Raw genomic sequence first — 20,416 nt, forward strand, 5'->3', positions numbered from 1 at the left:
CACTAAAATAATCCTTATCCAGTGCCATAATGACAGGTAAGCAGTAACTGTGAAGAGGCAGGTGGACTTGGTGTATGAAGTATAAAACACAAGATCAACAAAATGAGGCAAGAGAACTGATCTAACACCATTGTTACTTGGGTGACTCTAGGATGGGGTGAAAAAAGTGGAGGCCTTTCTGGCAAAGCAAACAGTGTTGGCTGTTAAGTATTATGAGAAAAGGAGGGTTGCACAGTTATACTGTACTCTCTCCTATCACCTTAACCCCTACACGCTGGGGGTTTTCCAATGTTGCACGCTCCTCCCGACGGGGGATATCCGACGTAAAAAAATACCCTTACTCCTAATATCTGCCAAACTATAACAGCTAGAGAAAAAATTAAAGATACATATGAATCACCAACTCATTCTCTTTCAAATGAAAGTATCCCCACATCTCTAAGTGGTCCCGCTGATGAATAAGGATAAGTTAAAGTTCAAAGGGTAGTGGGAAGACGCCTGCGGCTATACACGTCAACTGGCGTTGCTCTTCGCCCAAAATCGTTACTTGTATACATGTCAGCCAGTGGTTAGGGGTTAAATTTGTTGTTATACTTTTGAAATTAAGTACTTTTAAACTTTCTAATTTAGTCTTCTCTCTTATCATGACTTTCCCACTTACGTACACACTGTCTCTTTCCTTTGATCCCCTCCTTTCACATTCTATCTGTTATTGCGCTTCTATGGTTTAAGAATATATTGCATTCTTTGTTTTCTGTCCATTAGCTTTTTATGCTAGACATCTGAGAGGAGTAAAAAGAAAGAAACAGTTGTGCAGATCTTGGAAAAGAATATACAGTATTTTGAATATGGGTGGTATCACAAGTCACTATAATACCGTGCCATGGGTCAACTTTCTCCCAAGTTGTGGAATGCATTTGATATACGCCAATAATGGCCAGATATATATGGGAAAAATATGTCCTTTTTTTTATCATTTGGCACCAACTTCTTTATTTTTCCCCATGTAAGTTGTTATTTACATCTTACAAATTTGCATCTGGTGAGGATTTTTGAGTGCATATTACATGCCAAATGTGCAAGAGGCCTGTACAGGACATTACTGCATTACAGAACCAATGGGACAACCCTAGAGTGACAACTGTTTACCTGTGGTTGACAGGTCTGCTGGGCCAGGCATTAACAGGGTTAAGCAGCAAAAACAACAACAACAACAGAAAATATTCGTACACACAAGCAACAGTCACTCACTAAAAAATAGCAGTTCACTTTCTGCCTCTTTCAAAAAGGATGAAAACTACAAATAATTAAGAACTGTATCTAAATCTAGCCACAAACCTGTCCACACCAGTACGTTTGAAGTCGGCACAAGGTTTCAATCGTTTGCGAATTGAACTCTCTGAATGGGCAGGAAAGGCTCTCTTGATTTCATCCATCTTTATTCTGCGTGGGTTATCTTTACTTTTCCAAAACAGCCTATATATGAATACCTGAAAAATAGAAGACAAGATGTAATTAAATGAAGAGGTATACTGAATGTAGAATGTCTGGATTTGGGAAACTTAGAAACAAAAGCTAAACAACAATGAAATATTATATCTGTAAAGAGTTTGACAGACAACTGAATTCAAGGCAGACTGGTAAGATGAAGACCAAATTGCACCAGGGTTTGAAAGCAATCAATGCTATGAGTTGATATTTTCATCCTAATCACCCTACATTACATTCTTGGAGTACAGTGGCCCCTCAGTTAATGCATCATTTTCATTAGTGCATGAGGTGAAACTGTGACTCTTCCTCAATAAATGTTGTAAACAAGAGCTACAATGCAGGAATGTGTGACATCACTCCTAGCTCAAGCCAAGAGCTATGTTATGCTACTCTAGTTTAGTGTAATCACTGTCTCCATGTGTGTGTATTTACCTAGCTGTGATGTACAAGAAATGAGCTACACTCGTGGGGTCCCATCTCCGTGTCTCAAGAAGTCAAACTTTGCTTTGAACTCGTTTAAGTTTTTGGACTGAACGATCTCTTTGTCCAGATTATTCCACAGGTCAATGCATCTATATGGAAATTGCATATCTTGATATCCTTCAAGTAACTTGGCTTTTCCGATTTCTTTCCATGTTCCCTTATTACTGTCTCATCCCATACAAACAGGTCTTCTCTGTCAATTTTGTCTATTCCAATCACAGGCCTGAACACTGCAATCATGTCGCCCCTCTCTCTTCTTTCTTCTAAGGAAGATAGACCCAGCTTTACTAGTCTTTCCTTGTATGATAGATCTATCAGGCTAGGGACCATCTTCCTCGTTGTTCTTTGTAGGCCTATTCTCTCAATTTTGTTTATATTTCCTTTGATGTGGTGACCACACCACTGCTGCATATTCCAATCTGGGGCGGACCATAGCCACTATCAATTTTTTCATCACTTCCTTGTCCATGTACTGAAATGCTACTTTTATGTGTGTCATGAGCTTATATCTCTCTCTACCAATCGTGTTCATGTGTTTTTCCGGGAGAAAAATTATCCTGGACCAACACTCCCAGGTCCTCCTCTCTTGCTTTTGTGATTGGTTCAATACCCATCAAATAATTCAGTGATGGCCTCTTGCTACTTTTCCCAAAATCCATTATTTTACATATTTTGCATTAAATTTAATTTCCCATATCTGGCTCCAATCATGAACCCTATCCAGATCTTCCTGCAGCATTTTACAATCTTCTTCAATTTCTACTCTACTCATAATCTTTGCATCATCTGCAAACAGACCTGTTAAACTATTTATTCCATCTACCTTAACATTTATATAAATCAGGAACATTACTGGCACTAACAGGGACTCAGCTTATTACTTCTCTCCACCCAGACACCTTGTCCTTTATAGCTGTCCTCATCTGTCAGTCTCTCGTGAAGTCTCTCATCCACTCCAAGACGTTCCCCTTCATTAGTCGCTACTGGGGTACCTTGTCAAAGGCTTTCTCCTGATCTAAATACACACAATCCACCCAACTACAGTATCTCTCTCCTGCAGCACATCAGTTGCCCTTAAGCAGAAGCTCACCAAATTATCCAACTCTCTCTCTCTCCTGTAGCACATCAATTGCCCTTGAGTAGAAGCTCAGCAAATTAGAGACACATGACCTCCCAGTTCTGAATTCAAACTGACTTCCTGTCAACATGTCCATCTCTTCCAGATATTTTATCCATCTATCTTTCAGGATTCTCTCACGCAATTTTGTGACTGTGCTCGTCAGGGACACTGGTTTATAATTCAGGGGTTCTTCTTTAACCTCCCCCCACCCCTTGAAAACTGGTACCACATCGGCCCTCTTCCGTTCTCGAGGCTCTTTCCCTTCATCCAAATAACACATAATTAATCCATGAATCTTACCTCTCAGTTGTTCTCTGCAATCCTTTAGTATCCAGTTAGAGATTCCTTTAGGCCCTGAGTGTATATATATATATATATATATATATATATATATATATATATATATATATATAGATGTATACACTGTATACACTGTATATGGCTAGTGAGGGAGTGATCACCCTCTACCTACACAGATCAAAAGCCCTCGGGAGTAGGGGGGTGGTTGCTTTCTCAGGCAGAGGAACTCCTTGAGAGTGAAATGGCTGGGAAGCATGCCGGCACGTTACTGGCTACAGCATAGCTGGGTCTTTCGGGTGTGGGCAATCAGGCAAGTTAGCTGCCTACTGCGACTGCAACACAATGGCGAGGTGTTCAGGAAGTTAGCCAAAGAAACCTTGATGGACTCTGAAAGAATAATAATGGCCCCCAGTCCCGTGCAGCCCTTAAATGGGCAGGGGGTGCTAAGAATCTCACGGTTGCCTCAATTACAATCTAATTCCTTTGTTAATGCAAAAAATACAATTAAAATTGGTAACTGGAATGTGAGAACGCTAAATCATGATGGTAAAATCGATGAGTTAATGAAGGTTTTTCAAAATTACGGACTTGATATTTGTGCTCTGACAGAAACTAGATTAACTGGAGTCGATAAGTTGGATTTGGAGGATGGTATACGTTTATTGATATCTAGCCGACAGGACGGAATGCATTATCAGGGAGTAGGATTGTTGCTGGGTTGTAAGGCAAATAAGGCTTTATGTGAGTGGGATCCTATAGATGAGCGATTGTTATACGCACAGTTTAAATCAAATCATGGCAACATCAGTCTGTTTGTGTGTTATGCACCTACTAATGATGCACTCGATGAAAGGAAAGACACATTTTATGAAAAGTTGCAAGAAGGAGTAGGAAGGGTACCTAGACATGATGTTTTGATCTGCGTTGGAGACTTTAATACAGTAATGGGCTGTTCAAATGAGGGATTTGAGGCATGTATGGGTAAGATGGGAGTTGGTAGTAGGATGAGTGAAAATGGAGTGAGGTTTGGAAGCTTCTGTCTAGCAAATGACTTCGTCATCGGGGGAACACTCTTTCAGCATTGCAATATACACAAGACAACTTGGGTGTCGCCGTGTGGAAAATATAAAAATCAGATTGATCACATCGCTATCAGTAGGAGGCATAGAAGTCCTCTGCTAGATGTTCATGTTAAACGGGGAGTGGATATTGGTAGTGACCATCAACTCAGCATTGCAAAAATAAGGTTTAAACTTAAAAATCAGAAGAACGAAAAATCTGGTGTTGGTATATACGATATTGTTAAGCTTAGAAGGGAAGGAGAAGAAAAGGAGGAATTCAGATTAGAATGCAGAAATAGGTTTTTGGTGTTGGAAACGTTGGAAGAGGGGGAGAGAAGTGTAGATGAGATGTGGGAGGATGTGAACAAAGTTTTGCATGAGACTGCTGAATGTACGATTGGAAGGAGACATAGATTCAGGAGAAAGAAATGGATATCAGAGGAAACGTGGGATATGATAAAAAAGAGAGGTGAGGCTAAATTGAGGAGTGAGATGCAATGCGTTGATGAACGAGAGATTGAATTAGCAAGAGTTGCGTACTGGAGTTTGAATTCAGAAGTAAGAAGGTTAGCTAGGAGAGATAAAAGAAGATGTGTGGATGAAAAGGTTGCAGAGACTGAAATCTTAATAAACAAAAATGATGGACAGAGTCAAAGAATTGCATATGAATCGATTAGAGAACTGAGTGGTAATGCAGGTAAACGCAAGGAAATACCAGTTAGAGACAGGGAAGGAAATTTATTGACCAAAGATGGAGATATTAAAAATAGATGGAAAGAGCATTTTGAGACAGTTCTTAATAGACCAATACCACCAGAAGAGGATATACCGTCTGCTCAGGAAAACTTAAATATAGAAACAGGAGAGTTGAGGCTTGCAGAAGTGGAGAAAGCAGTAAAGCAGTTAAAGAGTAATAAGGCACCAGGGGAGGATAGTTTATTTCCGGAAATGTTTAAAGTGGAGGGGGATAGATTAATAATGATCTTGACCAAGCTATTCAATAAGATATGGGTGACGGGGTTACTACCATCAGTTTGGAAGAATGGTGTAATTGTTAAAGTTCCGAAGAAGGGAGACCTGAGTGAATGTGGTAATTGGAGGGGAATCTCTTTGTCACCGATAGCTTTGAAAGTTTTCAGTAGAGTGTTGTTAAATAGGTTGGAGCCGGTGGTTGAGGGTATTCTGAGGTATGAACAGGCTGGTTTTAGAAAGGGACGTGGTTGCAATGATCAGATCTTTATAGTTAGGCATTTGATGCAGCAAGTTAATGAAATGAGAGTACCGTTAAGTCTTTGTTTTGTTGATTTTGAAAAGGCTTTTGATAGTGTTTCCAGAGAGACTATGGGGAAGATCATGAGACATTATGGAATACCAGAGGAGTTTGTGAGGGTCATTATGAACATGCATGAGGACACATTTTGTAAAGTGATGGTTGATGGTTGTCTGAGTGATTCGTTTGAAGTCAAGTCCGGAGTAATTCAAGGTGGTGTTCTATCGCCTTTACTATTTATATTGGTCATTGATTACATTATGAAACGCGTTGGAACAGAAACCGGTGCAGGTATACTTTGGGGAGAGAACAGGAAACTTTTGGATTTAGATTATGCAGATGATATAGTTTTGATTTGTGATGGGCCAGAAGAGATGCAGAGAGTGTTGGACTGTTTGGTGAGTGAAGGTCGCAAGGTGGGTTTGGTTATTAATTGTGGAAAAACTGAAATAATCAATATGAATATGGAAAATGCGCAGGAATGTGTAATTGGAGGTATGGTTGTAAAGCAAGTTGATAGGTTTAAATATTTAGGTACTTATTTAGCCAAGGATGGTTCTTTGAACTTTGAATTCGAGGAAAGGTTAAAGAAGGCTACTCAGGCAATGGGAATGCTTAAAAATATTTGGAATAATAACAATTTTTCTGTGCATACAAAAATCAAACTTAATAAGGTAATGGTTAGGAGTATCTTAATTTATGGACACGAGTCTTGGTACAGCACAGTGACTATGGAAAATAAATTCTTGGTGTTTGAAAATATAGCACTTAGAAGAATATTAGGAGTTAAGTGGTGGGAAAGGATACAAAATAGTAGAATTAGAGAAATAACGGGAGTATAGCCGATCGATGAATATGTTAGCTTCTCACGATGGAAGTGGCTAGGACATGTGTATAGGAGACAGGGAATAGTACGAGGTACACCCAGGTGGGTGGCACTTGGTAGGAGAGGTAGAGGAAGGCCAAAAGAGACGTGGGTGAGGACAATGAGACGGGAAGCTGGAGATGAGTGTTGGGGAGATCTTGAGGAGTTAGCACAAGATAGGATGTGGTGGTGTGAGTTCATCGAGGCCCTATGCATCCCCGAGGGTGCCACAGGAAATGATTGAGATATATATATAGATATATATATATATATATATATATATATATATGTATATATATATATATATACGAAGGGTGATCAGAAAGTAATGACAGTTCGTGATATAACATGAAAACCTTGAATGATGGGAGGTAGGGGAGCAAGGAGAGTGCAGAGTTGCCTGTCCTTACGAGTTTGAACTTGTCGCCGTATGCCTGACTTTTCTTGTTTTATTGTTGTGAGTGAATGCTTCACTCTTGTTTTTGCTCTCTGGCCAGAAACATGGATTACTCGAAAGAAGGCAGCAGGTTCTACATTTTTACGAGGTGGAAACTGGGAAAGAAAGCAACAGAGATTCGAGGGGAATTATTACAAGTTTATCCAGACACTACTCCTTCCCTGGAAACTGTTTCCCGCTGGATTCGTGCTTTCACAGCAGGAAAAACTGAATTGAAAGATGAACAACGCTCTGGACGCCCCCGGACATCCGTGACCGAAGCAACAACTGTCCGTGCACGGTCCATCATTGACGAGGATCCAACTGTAACTCTTAGGTTCTTAGCCTTGGAGCTTGATATCAGTTATGGGAGTGCATATGACATCGTGCATGAACAATTACACCTGAGGAAGAAGTGTTGTCGATGGATACCCCATTTGTTGACTGATGAGCAAAAGGCTGAACGGGTGAGGATTTGTCGTGTCTGGCTTGCTGAATTTGAACCAAATGGTCCAAAACGGTTCTCAGATGTTGCTACTGGAGATGAGTGTTGGATTTCATTCTTCACAACCCGTGACAAGCAGTCAAACATGGTGTGGTTGGGCGATGAAGACCCTCGACCTCTGATTTTGAAGGAAGGATTTCGCAGCCGGAAGCGCCTTTTCACCATCTTTTTCAATTCTCAAGGACCAATATGCGTGGATGTGATGCCTGAAAAGTCCACTATCACAGCCCAATACTACACAGACCAGGTCCTTCCACAAGTCTTGGAACACAAGGCCAACACCGCACCAACCCGCCGTCGGTCTCGCCTTTTGCTGCACCACGACAATGCTGCACCCCACAAAGCTCGCCTCACTATGCAGTACCTGGAACAACAAGGTATAACCCTGCTTCCCCACCCACCCTACTCCCCTGACCTGGCTCCCTGTGCCTTTTGGTTGTTTCCAAAAATTAAATCTGCCATCGCTGGGAAGCAATTTCATCGTATCCAAGACTTGGCACGGACCGTCAATTCAGAACTCCGAAGTATACCGTCTTCAGAGTACCACGCTTGCTTCATGAAGTGGAGAAAGAGAATGGAACGCTGCATAGAGGTTGGAGGGGAGTACTCTGAAGGAATGTGAGTCATAGTTTGATAGTTCTTCATGCTAATAAAAGTTTATGGACTCACTGTCATTTCTTTCTAATCACCCCTCGTATATGTATGTATATATATATATATATATATATATATATACAGTATACAGGTAACTCGCACGGAACACGATCTCACGGAACGCGCTCGCAATTATACACGGTAAGGGCTGGGATACATATAAGACAACGTAAGATTAAAAAACCATTATGAAAACTATAAATTAACGCAGGAGAGGCCTTTGAAAGATCAAATCCTCGAACGTCACCGCAGCGAGCGGTTTGTTTTGATTACGTGACGATCTAGGCGGGAAATTATTCAGTGAGTGAGACATTCCCGAGTACAGTAGCACAGTATTTGTAAGTTAAATATTTACAGTACTGTACTGTTCTGGAAAGTTTATGTGCAACTTAAAGTACTATTAAATAACGTTAAAGCAAGAAATAAAGTCTTATAACCAGTTTACCTGATAGGAGTCAGAATATTGCCTTTTTCATTTGTTCGTTTTTTACACAGTACTGTACAGTATTTGTAAGTTAAATATTTACTGTTCTCATATGTAATGTACTTGTAAGCACTTAAATAAAGTTAAATAATTAAATAAAGTCTTATAACCAGTTAACCCGAATTATATGATTACCCATGATCGGCGTCTGAATATTGCCTTTTTTGTTTGTTCGTTAAACTCTTACTGTACTGCTTTTCTACAGTACTGTATTTGTAAGTTAAATATTTACTGTTCTGGTATGTACTTGTAAGCAATTAAAGCATTAAATAAAGCCTTGTAACCAGTTAACCTGATTTATATGATTACCCATGATCGGCGTCGGAATATTACCTTTTTTGTTTGTTCATTAAAGACTTATAATAAGAGAAAAATACATTTTTGTCTTGGTATCTTTACCTATTTGCTCAGGTTTGCTGTAATGGTTGGGATCATTTGATGCAATGCAACTTGTAGAAAACTGTGAAAACTTTCGGGAAGTGAATGAAAATCTGGGACATGAGACTGACCTTGACTTCACCCTCTCATGTATCATCTGTCAGTTCACCACCTGCTATCGTGATGAGTGGATGTACGATTTTCTCGCTCGTGGCCATGCCTAACCACACATAGTTACACCCATTATCTCGACCCAGACAGAAAATACAACCTTTTTCCTCCCTTGCAAAACACAATCAACCACCCTGATAATGAGACAGCAATATATATTGCGAAAATCTATCTATCTATTGCCAGATGCCTCAATCCCGTTTGGGGTGGCCACAAACAAATCGCATCCAAGTCGCCCTGTCCCCCGCCATTTCACTGCCCTGCTCCCAACTCACACCCCCCTCTCTCATATACCTCTCCACCCCATCCCTCCATCTCATCCTCGGCCTCCCCCTCCCTCTTCCCCCCTCCACCTCACTCACATACACTCTCTTCGTCAGTCTTTCACCCTCCATCTTCTCCACATGGCCAAACCACCTCAGTGAGTTCCTGATAACGCTTCCTATCACATCCACATCCACACCACAACGCTCCTTTATATCCTCATTCGTCAGCCTGTCTCTCCACGTGACTCCACAGGCTCCTCTTAAATAACTCATTTCCACTGCTCTCACTCTTGACTTGTGTCCTTCCAACAATGTCCAAGCTTCACTTCCGTACGTTAGAGTTGGCATCACAATACTGTCATGTAGTAACTTTTTCACTTCCATGCTCACTTCTCTGTTCCTTATCACTGCTTTCAAGGAACCAGCAAAATAACAAGGTAAAATGAGAAAGATGAACGTAAAATGATAGAGAAGGATGAACATGTTATGACGGAAGAAGTACGTTTTCCCCGTCTGTAAACGTATTTATTTCTGCTTTGTATCTGTATTCGTAATAATTAGACTTATTGTTAGTTCTGAAACTGCATTACGATTCTATTTTTAGCCATTCTCGTGGTGTGGGAGCTGGAAGTTGTGACACAACTTCCTTATTGCTAATCGGACTGACCCTCCACTTTATTCTCCCGTGGCAGAGTCTAGCCTTGGAGGACGTGCAGTTTTCTCATTTAGGACTGAAAATTCAACTCTTTCGCTCCCTTTTCCAAGCATGGGCACAATGATAACGTAAAAAATAACTCGAAACTACCATAAACATATATCAAAAAGGTGAAAATGTATTCATAACATTTTTTTTTTTCCAGCCATTCCTAACAGATTATGTACTGAAATCATTCAATATCACAGTACTGCATTTCTAAGTTAAATATGTACTGTTCTGGTATGTACTTGTAAGTTAAAGCACTGGTACCAGTTAACCTGATTTATATGATTACCTATGATCGGCGTCGGAATGTTTCCTTGTGTTTACGTACAGTATTTGTGTGTTGAAGTTTTGCTATCGAGTACTGTATTTGTGAGTTATAACATTAAATAAACCTTCTAACCACTTAAAGTGCTTTCTAGTGATTACCAGTGACAGATAACAGCAAAACAACACATTTGGCGGGTCTAGGGAGCAAAATACGGAGTAGTTTAAATATACGCGATTTCGCACCTAACACGGCACGGTAGGAACGAAACCCACGTGTTCCGTGCGAGTTACCTGTATACAGTATATACATAGTTTTTTCATTTTTTGGGGTGGGGTGGGGGGGGTGGGGGGGTGTAATAAATGCTGACAACAGTAAACCATTTCAATTCTCCAACACCAATTTTTTGCACAATGGATCACTATCACATGATCTTGTTAGGTCAGCATTCTTCTAAAATCTAAGCCAAAGAGAGACCCAATCAATACGATAGTTTGGGAGCTAGAGGCTTTTGAACTGGAATTACTGGCATCGTGATGAGAGTACTGTACTCTGCAGCGAAATTACCCCTTTTACCCTACACACTACTGAAAAGGTATTTACCGTAACGATGAAAGAGATAAAAAAAGTGTGGCTCTGGCCAAGTGGCCAATATCAGGCAGGTCATTTATTAAAAATATTCCAGTACCTGGTTAGTTTTGGTTATTGACATTGTTCCTTATTATCCAGTAGCCGCATTAACCATGGGATCTCTGTCCATATTGTAAATAATAGTACAGTACTAGTACATTCCTGTATATTATAATAACCTATCTATCGATTTCCAGATCCCCTAATCCCGTTAGGGGTGGTCACAAACAAATCACCTCCTTGTCGCCCTGTCCAACACCATTTCACTGACCTGTTACCAGCTCAAACACCGCTCTCTCATATACCTCTCCACTCCATTCCTCCATCTCATCCATGGCTTCCCCCTCCCTCTCCCCCCCTCTACCTCACTCATATACACACTCCTCATCAGTTTCTCACTCTCTATCCTCTCCACTTGGCCAAACCTCCTGAATGTGTTTCTCCTAACACTTCCTATAACATCCAAATCCACACCACAACGCTCCTTCACTTCCTCATTTATCAGTCTGTCTCTCCACGTGACTCCACATGGTCCTCTCAAATAACTCACTTCCACTGCTCTCACTCTTGATCTCTGTTCCTCCAACAAGGTCCAAGTTTCACTTCCATATGTTAGAGTTGGTATCACAATACTGTCATGTACTAAATTTTTCACTTCCATGCTCACTTCCTTGTTTCTCATCACTGCCTTCAAGGAACCAGCAATCTTTCTTCCTTGTCTTACCTTTTCAAGCACTTCACTCTCTAAACTTCCATCCTTACTCATCACCCTACCCAAGTACTTAAATGCAATCAAATTCTCATTTCCTCCTTGACGAACTCCAATGTACATTCACTGACTTCACTGCTCTCGAAGACCATAACTTTACACTTCCCTACATTCACCTTCATATTCCATTTCTTAAAACACTCTCCCAAACTTATCCACCAAGCCTTTCACCCCTCCTTTGTTTTCACTTAGGAACACAGTATCATCTGCAAACAACAGTACAGGGAGTTTCCAAACACTGCCCTTTCTCATTAGGGCCAATCCAACATCCACTGCCCTACCTTGTATCTCTTTTATAACCCCATCCATATACAGTTTTATAACCCCATCCATATACAGACTGAACAACCATGGAGGCATGACATAGCCCTATTTCAATCCAACCTTCAAAGAGAGAAAGTCATTCAGTTCACTAACCACATGCACTGCAGCCTTTGCACCATCATACATACTCTTCACAGCATTCAACAACTTCCCATCTACTCCATATATTTTTAATACTTTCCACAATCCTTGTCTATCCACCCTGTCAGATGCTTTCTCCAAATTCATGAAGGCTGCATGCAACTTCTTTCCCTTATCTAGAAACTTTTCCACTAAAGATCTAAGAATGAATATCTGATCTACACAACCTCTTACCGTCCTAAAACCTCCCTCTTCTTCTCAAATTACTTCTTCTGTTATTTCCATAACTCTGTCTTTAAGTATCCTACCATATACATTTCCTATTACACTAAGATGATAAATGCCTCTATGGTTACCACATTTCTTCTTTCCCTTTTCCTTTGTACAGGGGAATAATTATACCTGACTTCTTCGGGACTCTACCTTCCTTGCAGGCCAATCTGCACATCTTCCACATCTATTCTACTACTATTTCTCCCCCATGCTTCTGAATTTCACCACACACTCCATCAATTCCTGGGGCTTTCCACATTTTAACTTTCTTCATGGCTTCCACAACTTCCATCCTACTGAATTCTTCCTCTCTTCTCATGTTCCTCCGTCTCCCAATCATTTCCTAGCCACTTACACTTGCATTACTTTCATTCTGTATGTTCAACAATTCCTTAAAGTGTTCTTTCCATCTGCTCTCTTTTTCTCCCTTCTCCATTAGTAATCTACCATTTTTATCTTCCACACCCAACTAACTTCTTTGGCATCCTGTCTAACTCTCTTTACCTCTTTCCAGAACATTTTCTTACATTCCCTCCACTTTACACTCAAATTCCTCATCCACTCTCTTTTCACCTTTCTCTTCCTCTCTACATATAACTCTCCCCTCCACCTCTCAACTTCTTCCATGCCCCTGTTTCTCATCCAATCACTATATGCTTTCTTCTTTTATGCAACAGCCTGTCTCACCTCTTCAGTCCACCATGCTGTTCCTTGCACCCCCTGTCGTCTTCTCTTCACCTCACACACCACCTCACATGCTGCACAGATTTCTTCTGTGAATTTCTTGCACACACCTTCCATGTCTCCCATCTGCTCCAATCCATATTTACCCAATCGCTTCACTTCCCTCTTATATTCTGCCTTTTTTCCATCCTCTTGTAATCTTTCCACCCTCCTCGTATGACCAACTTCCTCCTCTCCTTCCTTTCTTCTATTTCTCCATTTCATTCGGACCATGACTGTCACCACCACCAAGTGGTGGTCAGAGAGTCCACTCCCCCCAACCTCTATATACCCTTGCATCCATTACACACCTTCTCATCCTGTCATCCACACACACATAATTAATCACTGCCTTCTGGTCATTCATTTTACCATCCAGCCTTCTCAACACTCACCACATATACCTATGGATCATTCTGTGCCTGAAGAGGGTATTGGCTATCACCAACCGCCTCCCGGCACAAATGTCCACTAAAGCACTGCACGGCCATAGCACTGGCCGAACAGGGTAGTACTCCCGAGGGGAATGGGAATGCTGGTGATAGGGAGAGCTGGAGTTCCTGTTTCACTAGCTATCTAACCATCCCCCTTTGCTGACCTTTTCAGTGTGACAGTAACATGGAGAGTAGACCAGCATACTCTCCCAACCATTTCCTCTAACTATCTATGCACTACACCACATGCACTTTACATTTCACACAACGTATCCCACTACGTTACAGGGGTTGGCGCCAGCAAGGGCATGCGGCCAGAAAACTTTGTCCCCTCTACCTAGTGGCCGACTCCTGGTGGGAGGCGTGGCAGGGGTTCCGCCAGCATAGATCGTGGGTCCAGGGCGAGATGGGGCTCGGGCCTGTGCTAGAGGGTACAGGGCATTGCGGTTCCCAGGCTGCCGCTTCCGCCCAATAGAGAGGGGACCGAACCTGGGAGTAGCGCCCCAGGAGGCTGCCCTATCAGTGGGTGTATAATGGCGAGATAGTTGCAGTGCCAAGACGCGCTTGGAGGGTGTCCCTGCAGCTGTCCTGGCAGGGTGCCCGGAGGCCACTACCACAGCCACTGGTAAGCTGATGGGCTAGGGGTCCCAGATCCACTGCCTGGACCTGGGACTGTGCAGTGAGTGGGACCTGTGCTGCGTCTGTCCCCCCTTTATTAATACTGAAGATGACAAAACAAAATAAGTTTCAAAGCAAGCCTGAGTACAGTAAATCACCCATGGGGATGAGGGTGGGTTCATGGAATGTGGGAAGTTTGAGGGGAAGAGCAGGGGAAGTCATTGAGGCATCCAGTAGGAGGTGGGTGGATGTGGCGTGTTTGCAGGAAGTCCGGTACAGGGGTGGATCTGCCAGAAAGATTGTTGGGAAGGACTGTTGCTATAAGTTGTTTTGGCAGGGGGGGACAGACGGATATGGAGGTGTTGGTGTGATGGTTGCGGAGAAATGGGTGGAATATGTTATGAATGTTTTGAGAGTAAGCGATAGGATATTGGTAGTGAAAATTCTGTTGGGAAGAAAGATAGCTGCGATTATATCGGCATATGCTCCACAGGCAGGATTGGATGAATCAGAGAAAGATAGATTTTGGGATGATTTAATACGTGTAGTGGGTGGTATGCAGGATGATGAGATAGTGATTTTGGGAGGGGACTTAAATGGTCATGTAGGTGAAGCAGCACGAGGTTATGAAGGAGTGCATGGGGGATGTGCGTATGGTCTAAGGAATGCAGAAGGGGAAAGGATACTCGAGTTTGGGGAGGCAACGGACATGATTGTGTGTAACACATATTTTAGGAAATGAGACAGTAGGTTAATTAAGTATGAGTTTGGGGGAAATAGCAGTCAGATAGATTATTTTCTGGTTAGGAGGGCCGATAGGAGGTTAGTGAGGGATGTTAAAGTTATAGGAAGTGAGGAGTGTGTGCAGCAGCACAAACTATTGATTTGTGATATGGTGCTTAAAGAACAAGTGATGAAAAAGAGGACTTATGTACCTAGGAGGAAAATATGGAAGCTGAAAAACCAAGTAGTAAGGGATGCATTCTATAGCGAGTTGAGGAGAGTGGTGGCTGAACAGGGAACTGTAGACAGAGGCGTTAATGAACAGTTCAGAGCCCTCAAGAACAATTTCTTGAGAGTTACTGATGTAACATGAGGCTGGACAAGAGGACCACCAAAACATAAAGTAACTTGGTGGTGGGATGAGGGTGTAGAAGCTGCAATTAAGGAGAAAAGAAGGCTTTTCCGGGAATGGAAGAAGGGTGGTAGCAAAGAGGAATATTTGGCTGCCAAGCGTAGGGCTAGAAGAGAGGTATACAGGGCGAAGTCTGAGTCACAGAGACAATTACTTGATAACCTAAATCATGGGGAAAGGAAAAATATATTTAGGGTGGCAGGTCAGCTGAAGAGGGATAATCGGGACATCATAGGTGAGCAGTGTGTGAAGAATGATGAAGGAAGGGTAGTGGTGAACAGTGAGGATATTAAAGATGCATGGAGAGAGCATTATAGCCGGTTGTTGAATGAGGAGTTTGACAGGGAAGGTTTGGAGCCAGCAGATCCAGTGTCTGGCCCTTGGCCTTTGATTGATGCTGCTACTGTGAGTGAGGCAATAGGCAGGATGAGGGTGGGGAAGGCAGCAGGTGTGTCTGGGTTGACTGCCGAAATGTTGAAGGCCTCAGGTGATATAGGGGTGAGTTTAATCACTGACCTGATAAATAGGATTATTTATGAGTGTGTTGTCCCAGATGATTGGCTGAAGAGTGTAATTGTAAATGTGTATAAAGGGAAGGGTGATGCCCTGGAAACAGGAAATTATAGAGGTATAAAGCTTTTAGATCAGATAATGAAGGTAATGGAGAGAGTTTTAGAAAGTATGATTAGAGAAAGAGTGAATATTGATGAGATGCAGTTTGGGCTTATGCCAGGTAGGGGGACCACTGATGCCATATTCATTGTTCGACAGCTTCAAGAAAAATATATTGGTAGGAGAAGGGATCTTTATTTTGTTTTTGTTGATTTGGAAAAGGCCTTTGACAGAGTCCCTAGAGAGGTGGTGAAGTGGGCAATGAGAAAACTTGGCTTGGAGGAGTGGCTGGTTAGGGTGGTTATGGCCATGTATGTGGGTGCTCACACCCAGGTGAGAGTGAATGGAGATTTGAGTGATGAGTTTTCCTTGAATGTTGGTGTGCATCAGGGGTCAGTCTTGAGTCCCATGTTGTTTATCATGGTACTTGAAGCCCTTTCACGTGACTTTGGAAACGGACTCCCATGGGAGTTGTTGTATGCTGATGATTTGGTGTTGCTTGCAGAGAATGAAAGGGAGGCGGAGGAAAGATTAAGGAAATGGAGATATGGTATGGGGCAAAAGGGTTTAAGGGTAAACGCAGATAAAACAAAAGTGATGTTATCTAGGGTTGGTGGCGGTACTGTCAAAGACGAGGGAGAGTGGCCATGTGCAGTTTGCCACAAGGGCGTGGGAAGTAATTCCATCTTGTGCGGTGTGTGTGATAAATGGGTGCATAAGAGATGTAGTGGTATCAGAGGTAGACTGCGAGATAATGCTGATTTTATGTGTACTGCGTGCCGGGGTGAGCAGGTGGAGATTGTCAGACGGGAAAGGATTGAACTTGCTGGTGAATCTCTTGAGTGTGTGGAAGAGTTTTGTTATTTGGGAGACATGTTGTGTGCAGGAAGTGGGGCTGGAGCTAGCTCTGTGGCTAGGGTGAGAAGTGGTTTGAAGAAGTTCAGGGAGCTCTTGCCTCTCCTGACATTGAGAGGGCTCTCCCTGCGTGCTAAGGGGTCTTTGTATGCAGCATGTGTTAGGAGTGTAATGCTGTATGGCAGTGAGACCTGGGCAGTGAAGGAGGAAGACATTCGCCGGCTCAGACGTACAGAGGTGACAATGATTAGGTGGATGTGCAGTGCGTCCCTGCGTCCAAGGCCTGGAGGGGCTGGGTTTACAATGGAAGAGTTGAGAGGTAGGATGGGACTGGAGTGTATTGGTGTTGTGATGAGGAGAGGTAGATTGAGGTGGTTTGGACATGTGGAAAGGATGGGGGATGATAATTGGGTGAGGAAGGTGAGAAGTGTTAATATTGGGGGTGGGGTTATGAGAGGTAGACCAGGAAAGACATGGGACGAGGTCATTAAGTGTGACCTTAGGGTTAAGGGACTGAACAGGGAGGCTGCAATGAATTGTGCAGCATGGAGAGTCGCCATTAGGTGACCAAGGCCGACACATGCAAGCATGTTGGAGCCTTTAAAAACGAAAACGAAAACGAACGAAAACAATTCTCATCCATCTCTGCAGGCACACCTCACTCACCAACTACTCCATCCACCTTCACATTCCCCACTTTTCCATTCATATCTCCAAACAAAAACACCGTCTCATTCCTTTCAAACATTTCCATGCATGTTTCAACATTTATCCAGATCTCCTCTCACTCTGCTTGCACGATCTTGCGTTGGTGCACACACGCACACAATCGCCCACATTTGTAGTCCAACTTTCAGTCTTACCCACACAATCCTTGAGCCAACTGATCCATACTCTCTTATATTCTCCTTTCATCTGTTACTCACAACAATACACACTCCTTCCCTTGCCCTTTCATTCTCACGTACTCCCGGGCATATACCCCATCCATTCTCCCATTCTATCACACACTCCTCTCTCCATTTAATTTCAGTTCAGCCACATTCATCCACTTTCGCACCTAAAGCACCTGGACAATCTCTCTTTCTTTCACTTCATCATTCCCACCCCTTACATTCCATATAGCTATCCGTACCATGTCTGTCCTTTGTTCGGTCCTTAGTCGTCACCTTTTGGTCAGTCCTGGTCCGAGGCATCTTGTCAGTATTTTTAGTTACAGTAGTTGTTTTCTGGGGAGGGGCACTAATAATGATTCATTCAAATAATAAAGTAGCAAACTTACCTGCAAGAAATCCCTAATAAAGTTGTTTGCACGTTTTGAATTTGGTCCAGGGACTTCATAAAGTGGACATTCCTGACCGACTGTAAAGATTCCATCCAGCTCTCGGATCCAGTAATTATTTCGGGTACGAATAACCATGAAGTCCGTGGAGATATTCTGCAACAAAAAACTTGTGCATAACTATGCTCATGGCATAAAATTTTCATTGGTACTGTCATTAAATATAACCCCAATCTTCCACAGACTGAGTGAGCTTAACCGAAAGTTCATAATATACTCTTGAACCAAAGGTGCCTCAGATCTATCTATCTATCTATTGCCAGACGCCTCAATCCCATTTGGGGTGGCCACAAACAAATCGCCTCCAAGTTGCCCTGTCCCCCGCCATTTCACTGCCCTGCTTCCAACTCACACCCCCCTCTCTCATATACCTCTCCACCCCATCCCTCCATCTCATCCTCGGCCTCCCCCTCCCTCTTCCCCCCTCCACCTCACTCACATACACTCTCTTCATCAGTCTTTCACCCTCCATCCTCTCCACATGGCCAAACCACCTCAGTGTGTTTCTCATAACGCTTCCTATCACATCCACATCCACACCACAACGCTCCTTTATATCTTCATTCGTCAGCCTGTCTCTCCACGTGACTCCACAGGCCCCTCTTAAATAACTCATTTCCACTGCTCTCACTCTTGACTTGTGTCCTTCCAACAATGTCCAAGCTTCACTTCCGTACGTTAGAGTTGGTATCACAATACTGTCATGTAGTAACTTTTTCACTTCCATGCTCACTTCCCTGTTTCTTATCACTGCTTTCAAAGAACCAGCAACCTTTCTTCCCTGCTGTACCCTTTCAAGCACTTCACCCTCCAAACCTCCATCCTTACTCATCACACTACCCAAATACTTAAACGTACTCACATTTTCCAATTCCTCACCATCCAACCTCGCTGTACATTCACTAACCTCACCTCTCTCAAAGACCATCACTTTACTCTTCCCTACATTCACCTTTAGATTCCGTTTCTTACACACTCTCCCAAACTCATCCACCAAGCCTTGCAGCTCCCCTTCGTCTTCACTCAACAACACAGTATCATCTGCAAACAACAGTACAGGGAGTTTCCAAACACTATCCTCTCTCACCAGGGCCACTCCAACATCCACTACCCTACCTTGTACCTCTTTTATTACCCCATCCATGTACAGATTGAACAACCATGGAGACATGACACATCCCTGTTTCAACCCAACTTTCAAAGAGAAAAATTCACTTAGTTAACCATCCACACGCACTGCAGCCTTCGCACCATCGTACATACTCTTCACAGCATTCAACAACTTCCCATCTACTCCATATATTCTTAACACTTTCCACAATCCTTGTCTATCCACCCTGTCATATGCTTTCTCCAAATCCATGAAAGCCGCATACAACTTCTTTCCCTTCTCTAGAAACTTTTCCACTAAAGATCTAAGAATGAATATCTGATCTACACAACCTCTTCCCTTCCTAAAGCCTCCCTGTTCTTCTCCAACTAATTTCTCTGTTCTTTCTCTAACTCTGTCTATAAGTATCCTACCATACACTTTTCCTATTATACTAAGAAGACAAATACCAGTATGATTACCACACAGTTCTTTTTCCCCTTTTCCTTTGTACAAGGGAATAATTATACCTGACTTCCAATCCTCCGGGACTCTACCTTCCTCCCAGGCCAATCTGCACATCTTCCACATCCATTCTACTACTATCTCTCCCCCATGCTCCAGCATTTCACCACACACTCCATCAATTCCTGGGGCTTTCCCGTTTTAACTTTCTTCATTGCTTCCACAACTTCTATCCTACTGATTTCTATTACTATTACTGCGACTTTGCCATTCTGTATAACTGTTCTCCTTCTTTTTTTAATTACTTACAACAATGGGTGGGAATCTTATAACCAATTCCTGGGTCAGGGGAGAAAAACATTGCTCTCCATATTCTGTGCAGGTATGGCAAATGCCACAGGGTAGCAGGGATTTGGGTTTCTTCACCCTATGTTTTTATATAAACAGATACAGATGTGACCTGGGTCATGTAATATCCCTGGTCCTTCGAAAAATAGGCAGATGCATATCACTGTGTGGAAAGTAGAGGGAAATTAATGTTGAATGACTGGGAAAGGAAGTGTTTCAGTAATTAATGCTAAGCAAGCTGTGATGGCTAATGTGAAAAGAAGAT

At 42.5% G+C, this 20,416-nt stretch overlaps 1 protein-coding gene across 1 annotated transcript in view; it reads right to left on the minus strand.

Moving 5' to 3' along the window:
* The window catches only part of Taf1 (TATA-box binding protein associated factor 1), a 667,992-nt gene that overhangs the window by 392,253 nt on the left and 255,323 nt on the right, over window positions 1–20,416 (minus strand). The window contains exons 14-15 of the mRNA XM_080273519.1: window positions 18,189–18,344; window positions 1,339–1,490 (exon numbers count right to left, since the gene is read on the minus strand). Coding sequence (XP_080129645.1) covers window positions 1,339–1,490; window positions 18,189–18,344 — 308 coding nt within the window. The remainder of the gene's footprint in view (window positions 1–1,338; window positions 1,491–18,188; window positions 18,345–20,416) is intronic.

The sequence above is a fragment of the Coenobita brevimanus genome, chromosome 55, assembly GCF_032717465.1.
Source record: "Coenobita brevimanus isolate Jiangsu-jjx chromosome 55, ASM3271746v2, whole genome shotgun sequence".
Taxonomy (NCBI): domain Eukaryota; kingdom Metazoa; phylum Arthropoda; class Malacostraca; order Decapoda; family Coenobitidae; genus Coenobita; species Coenobita brevimanus.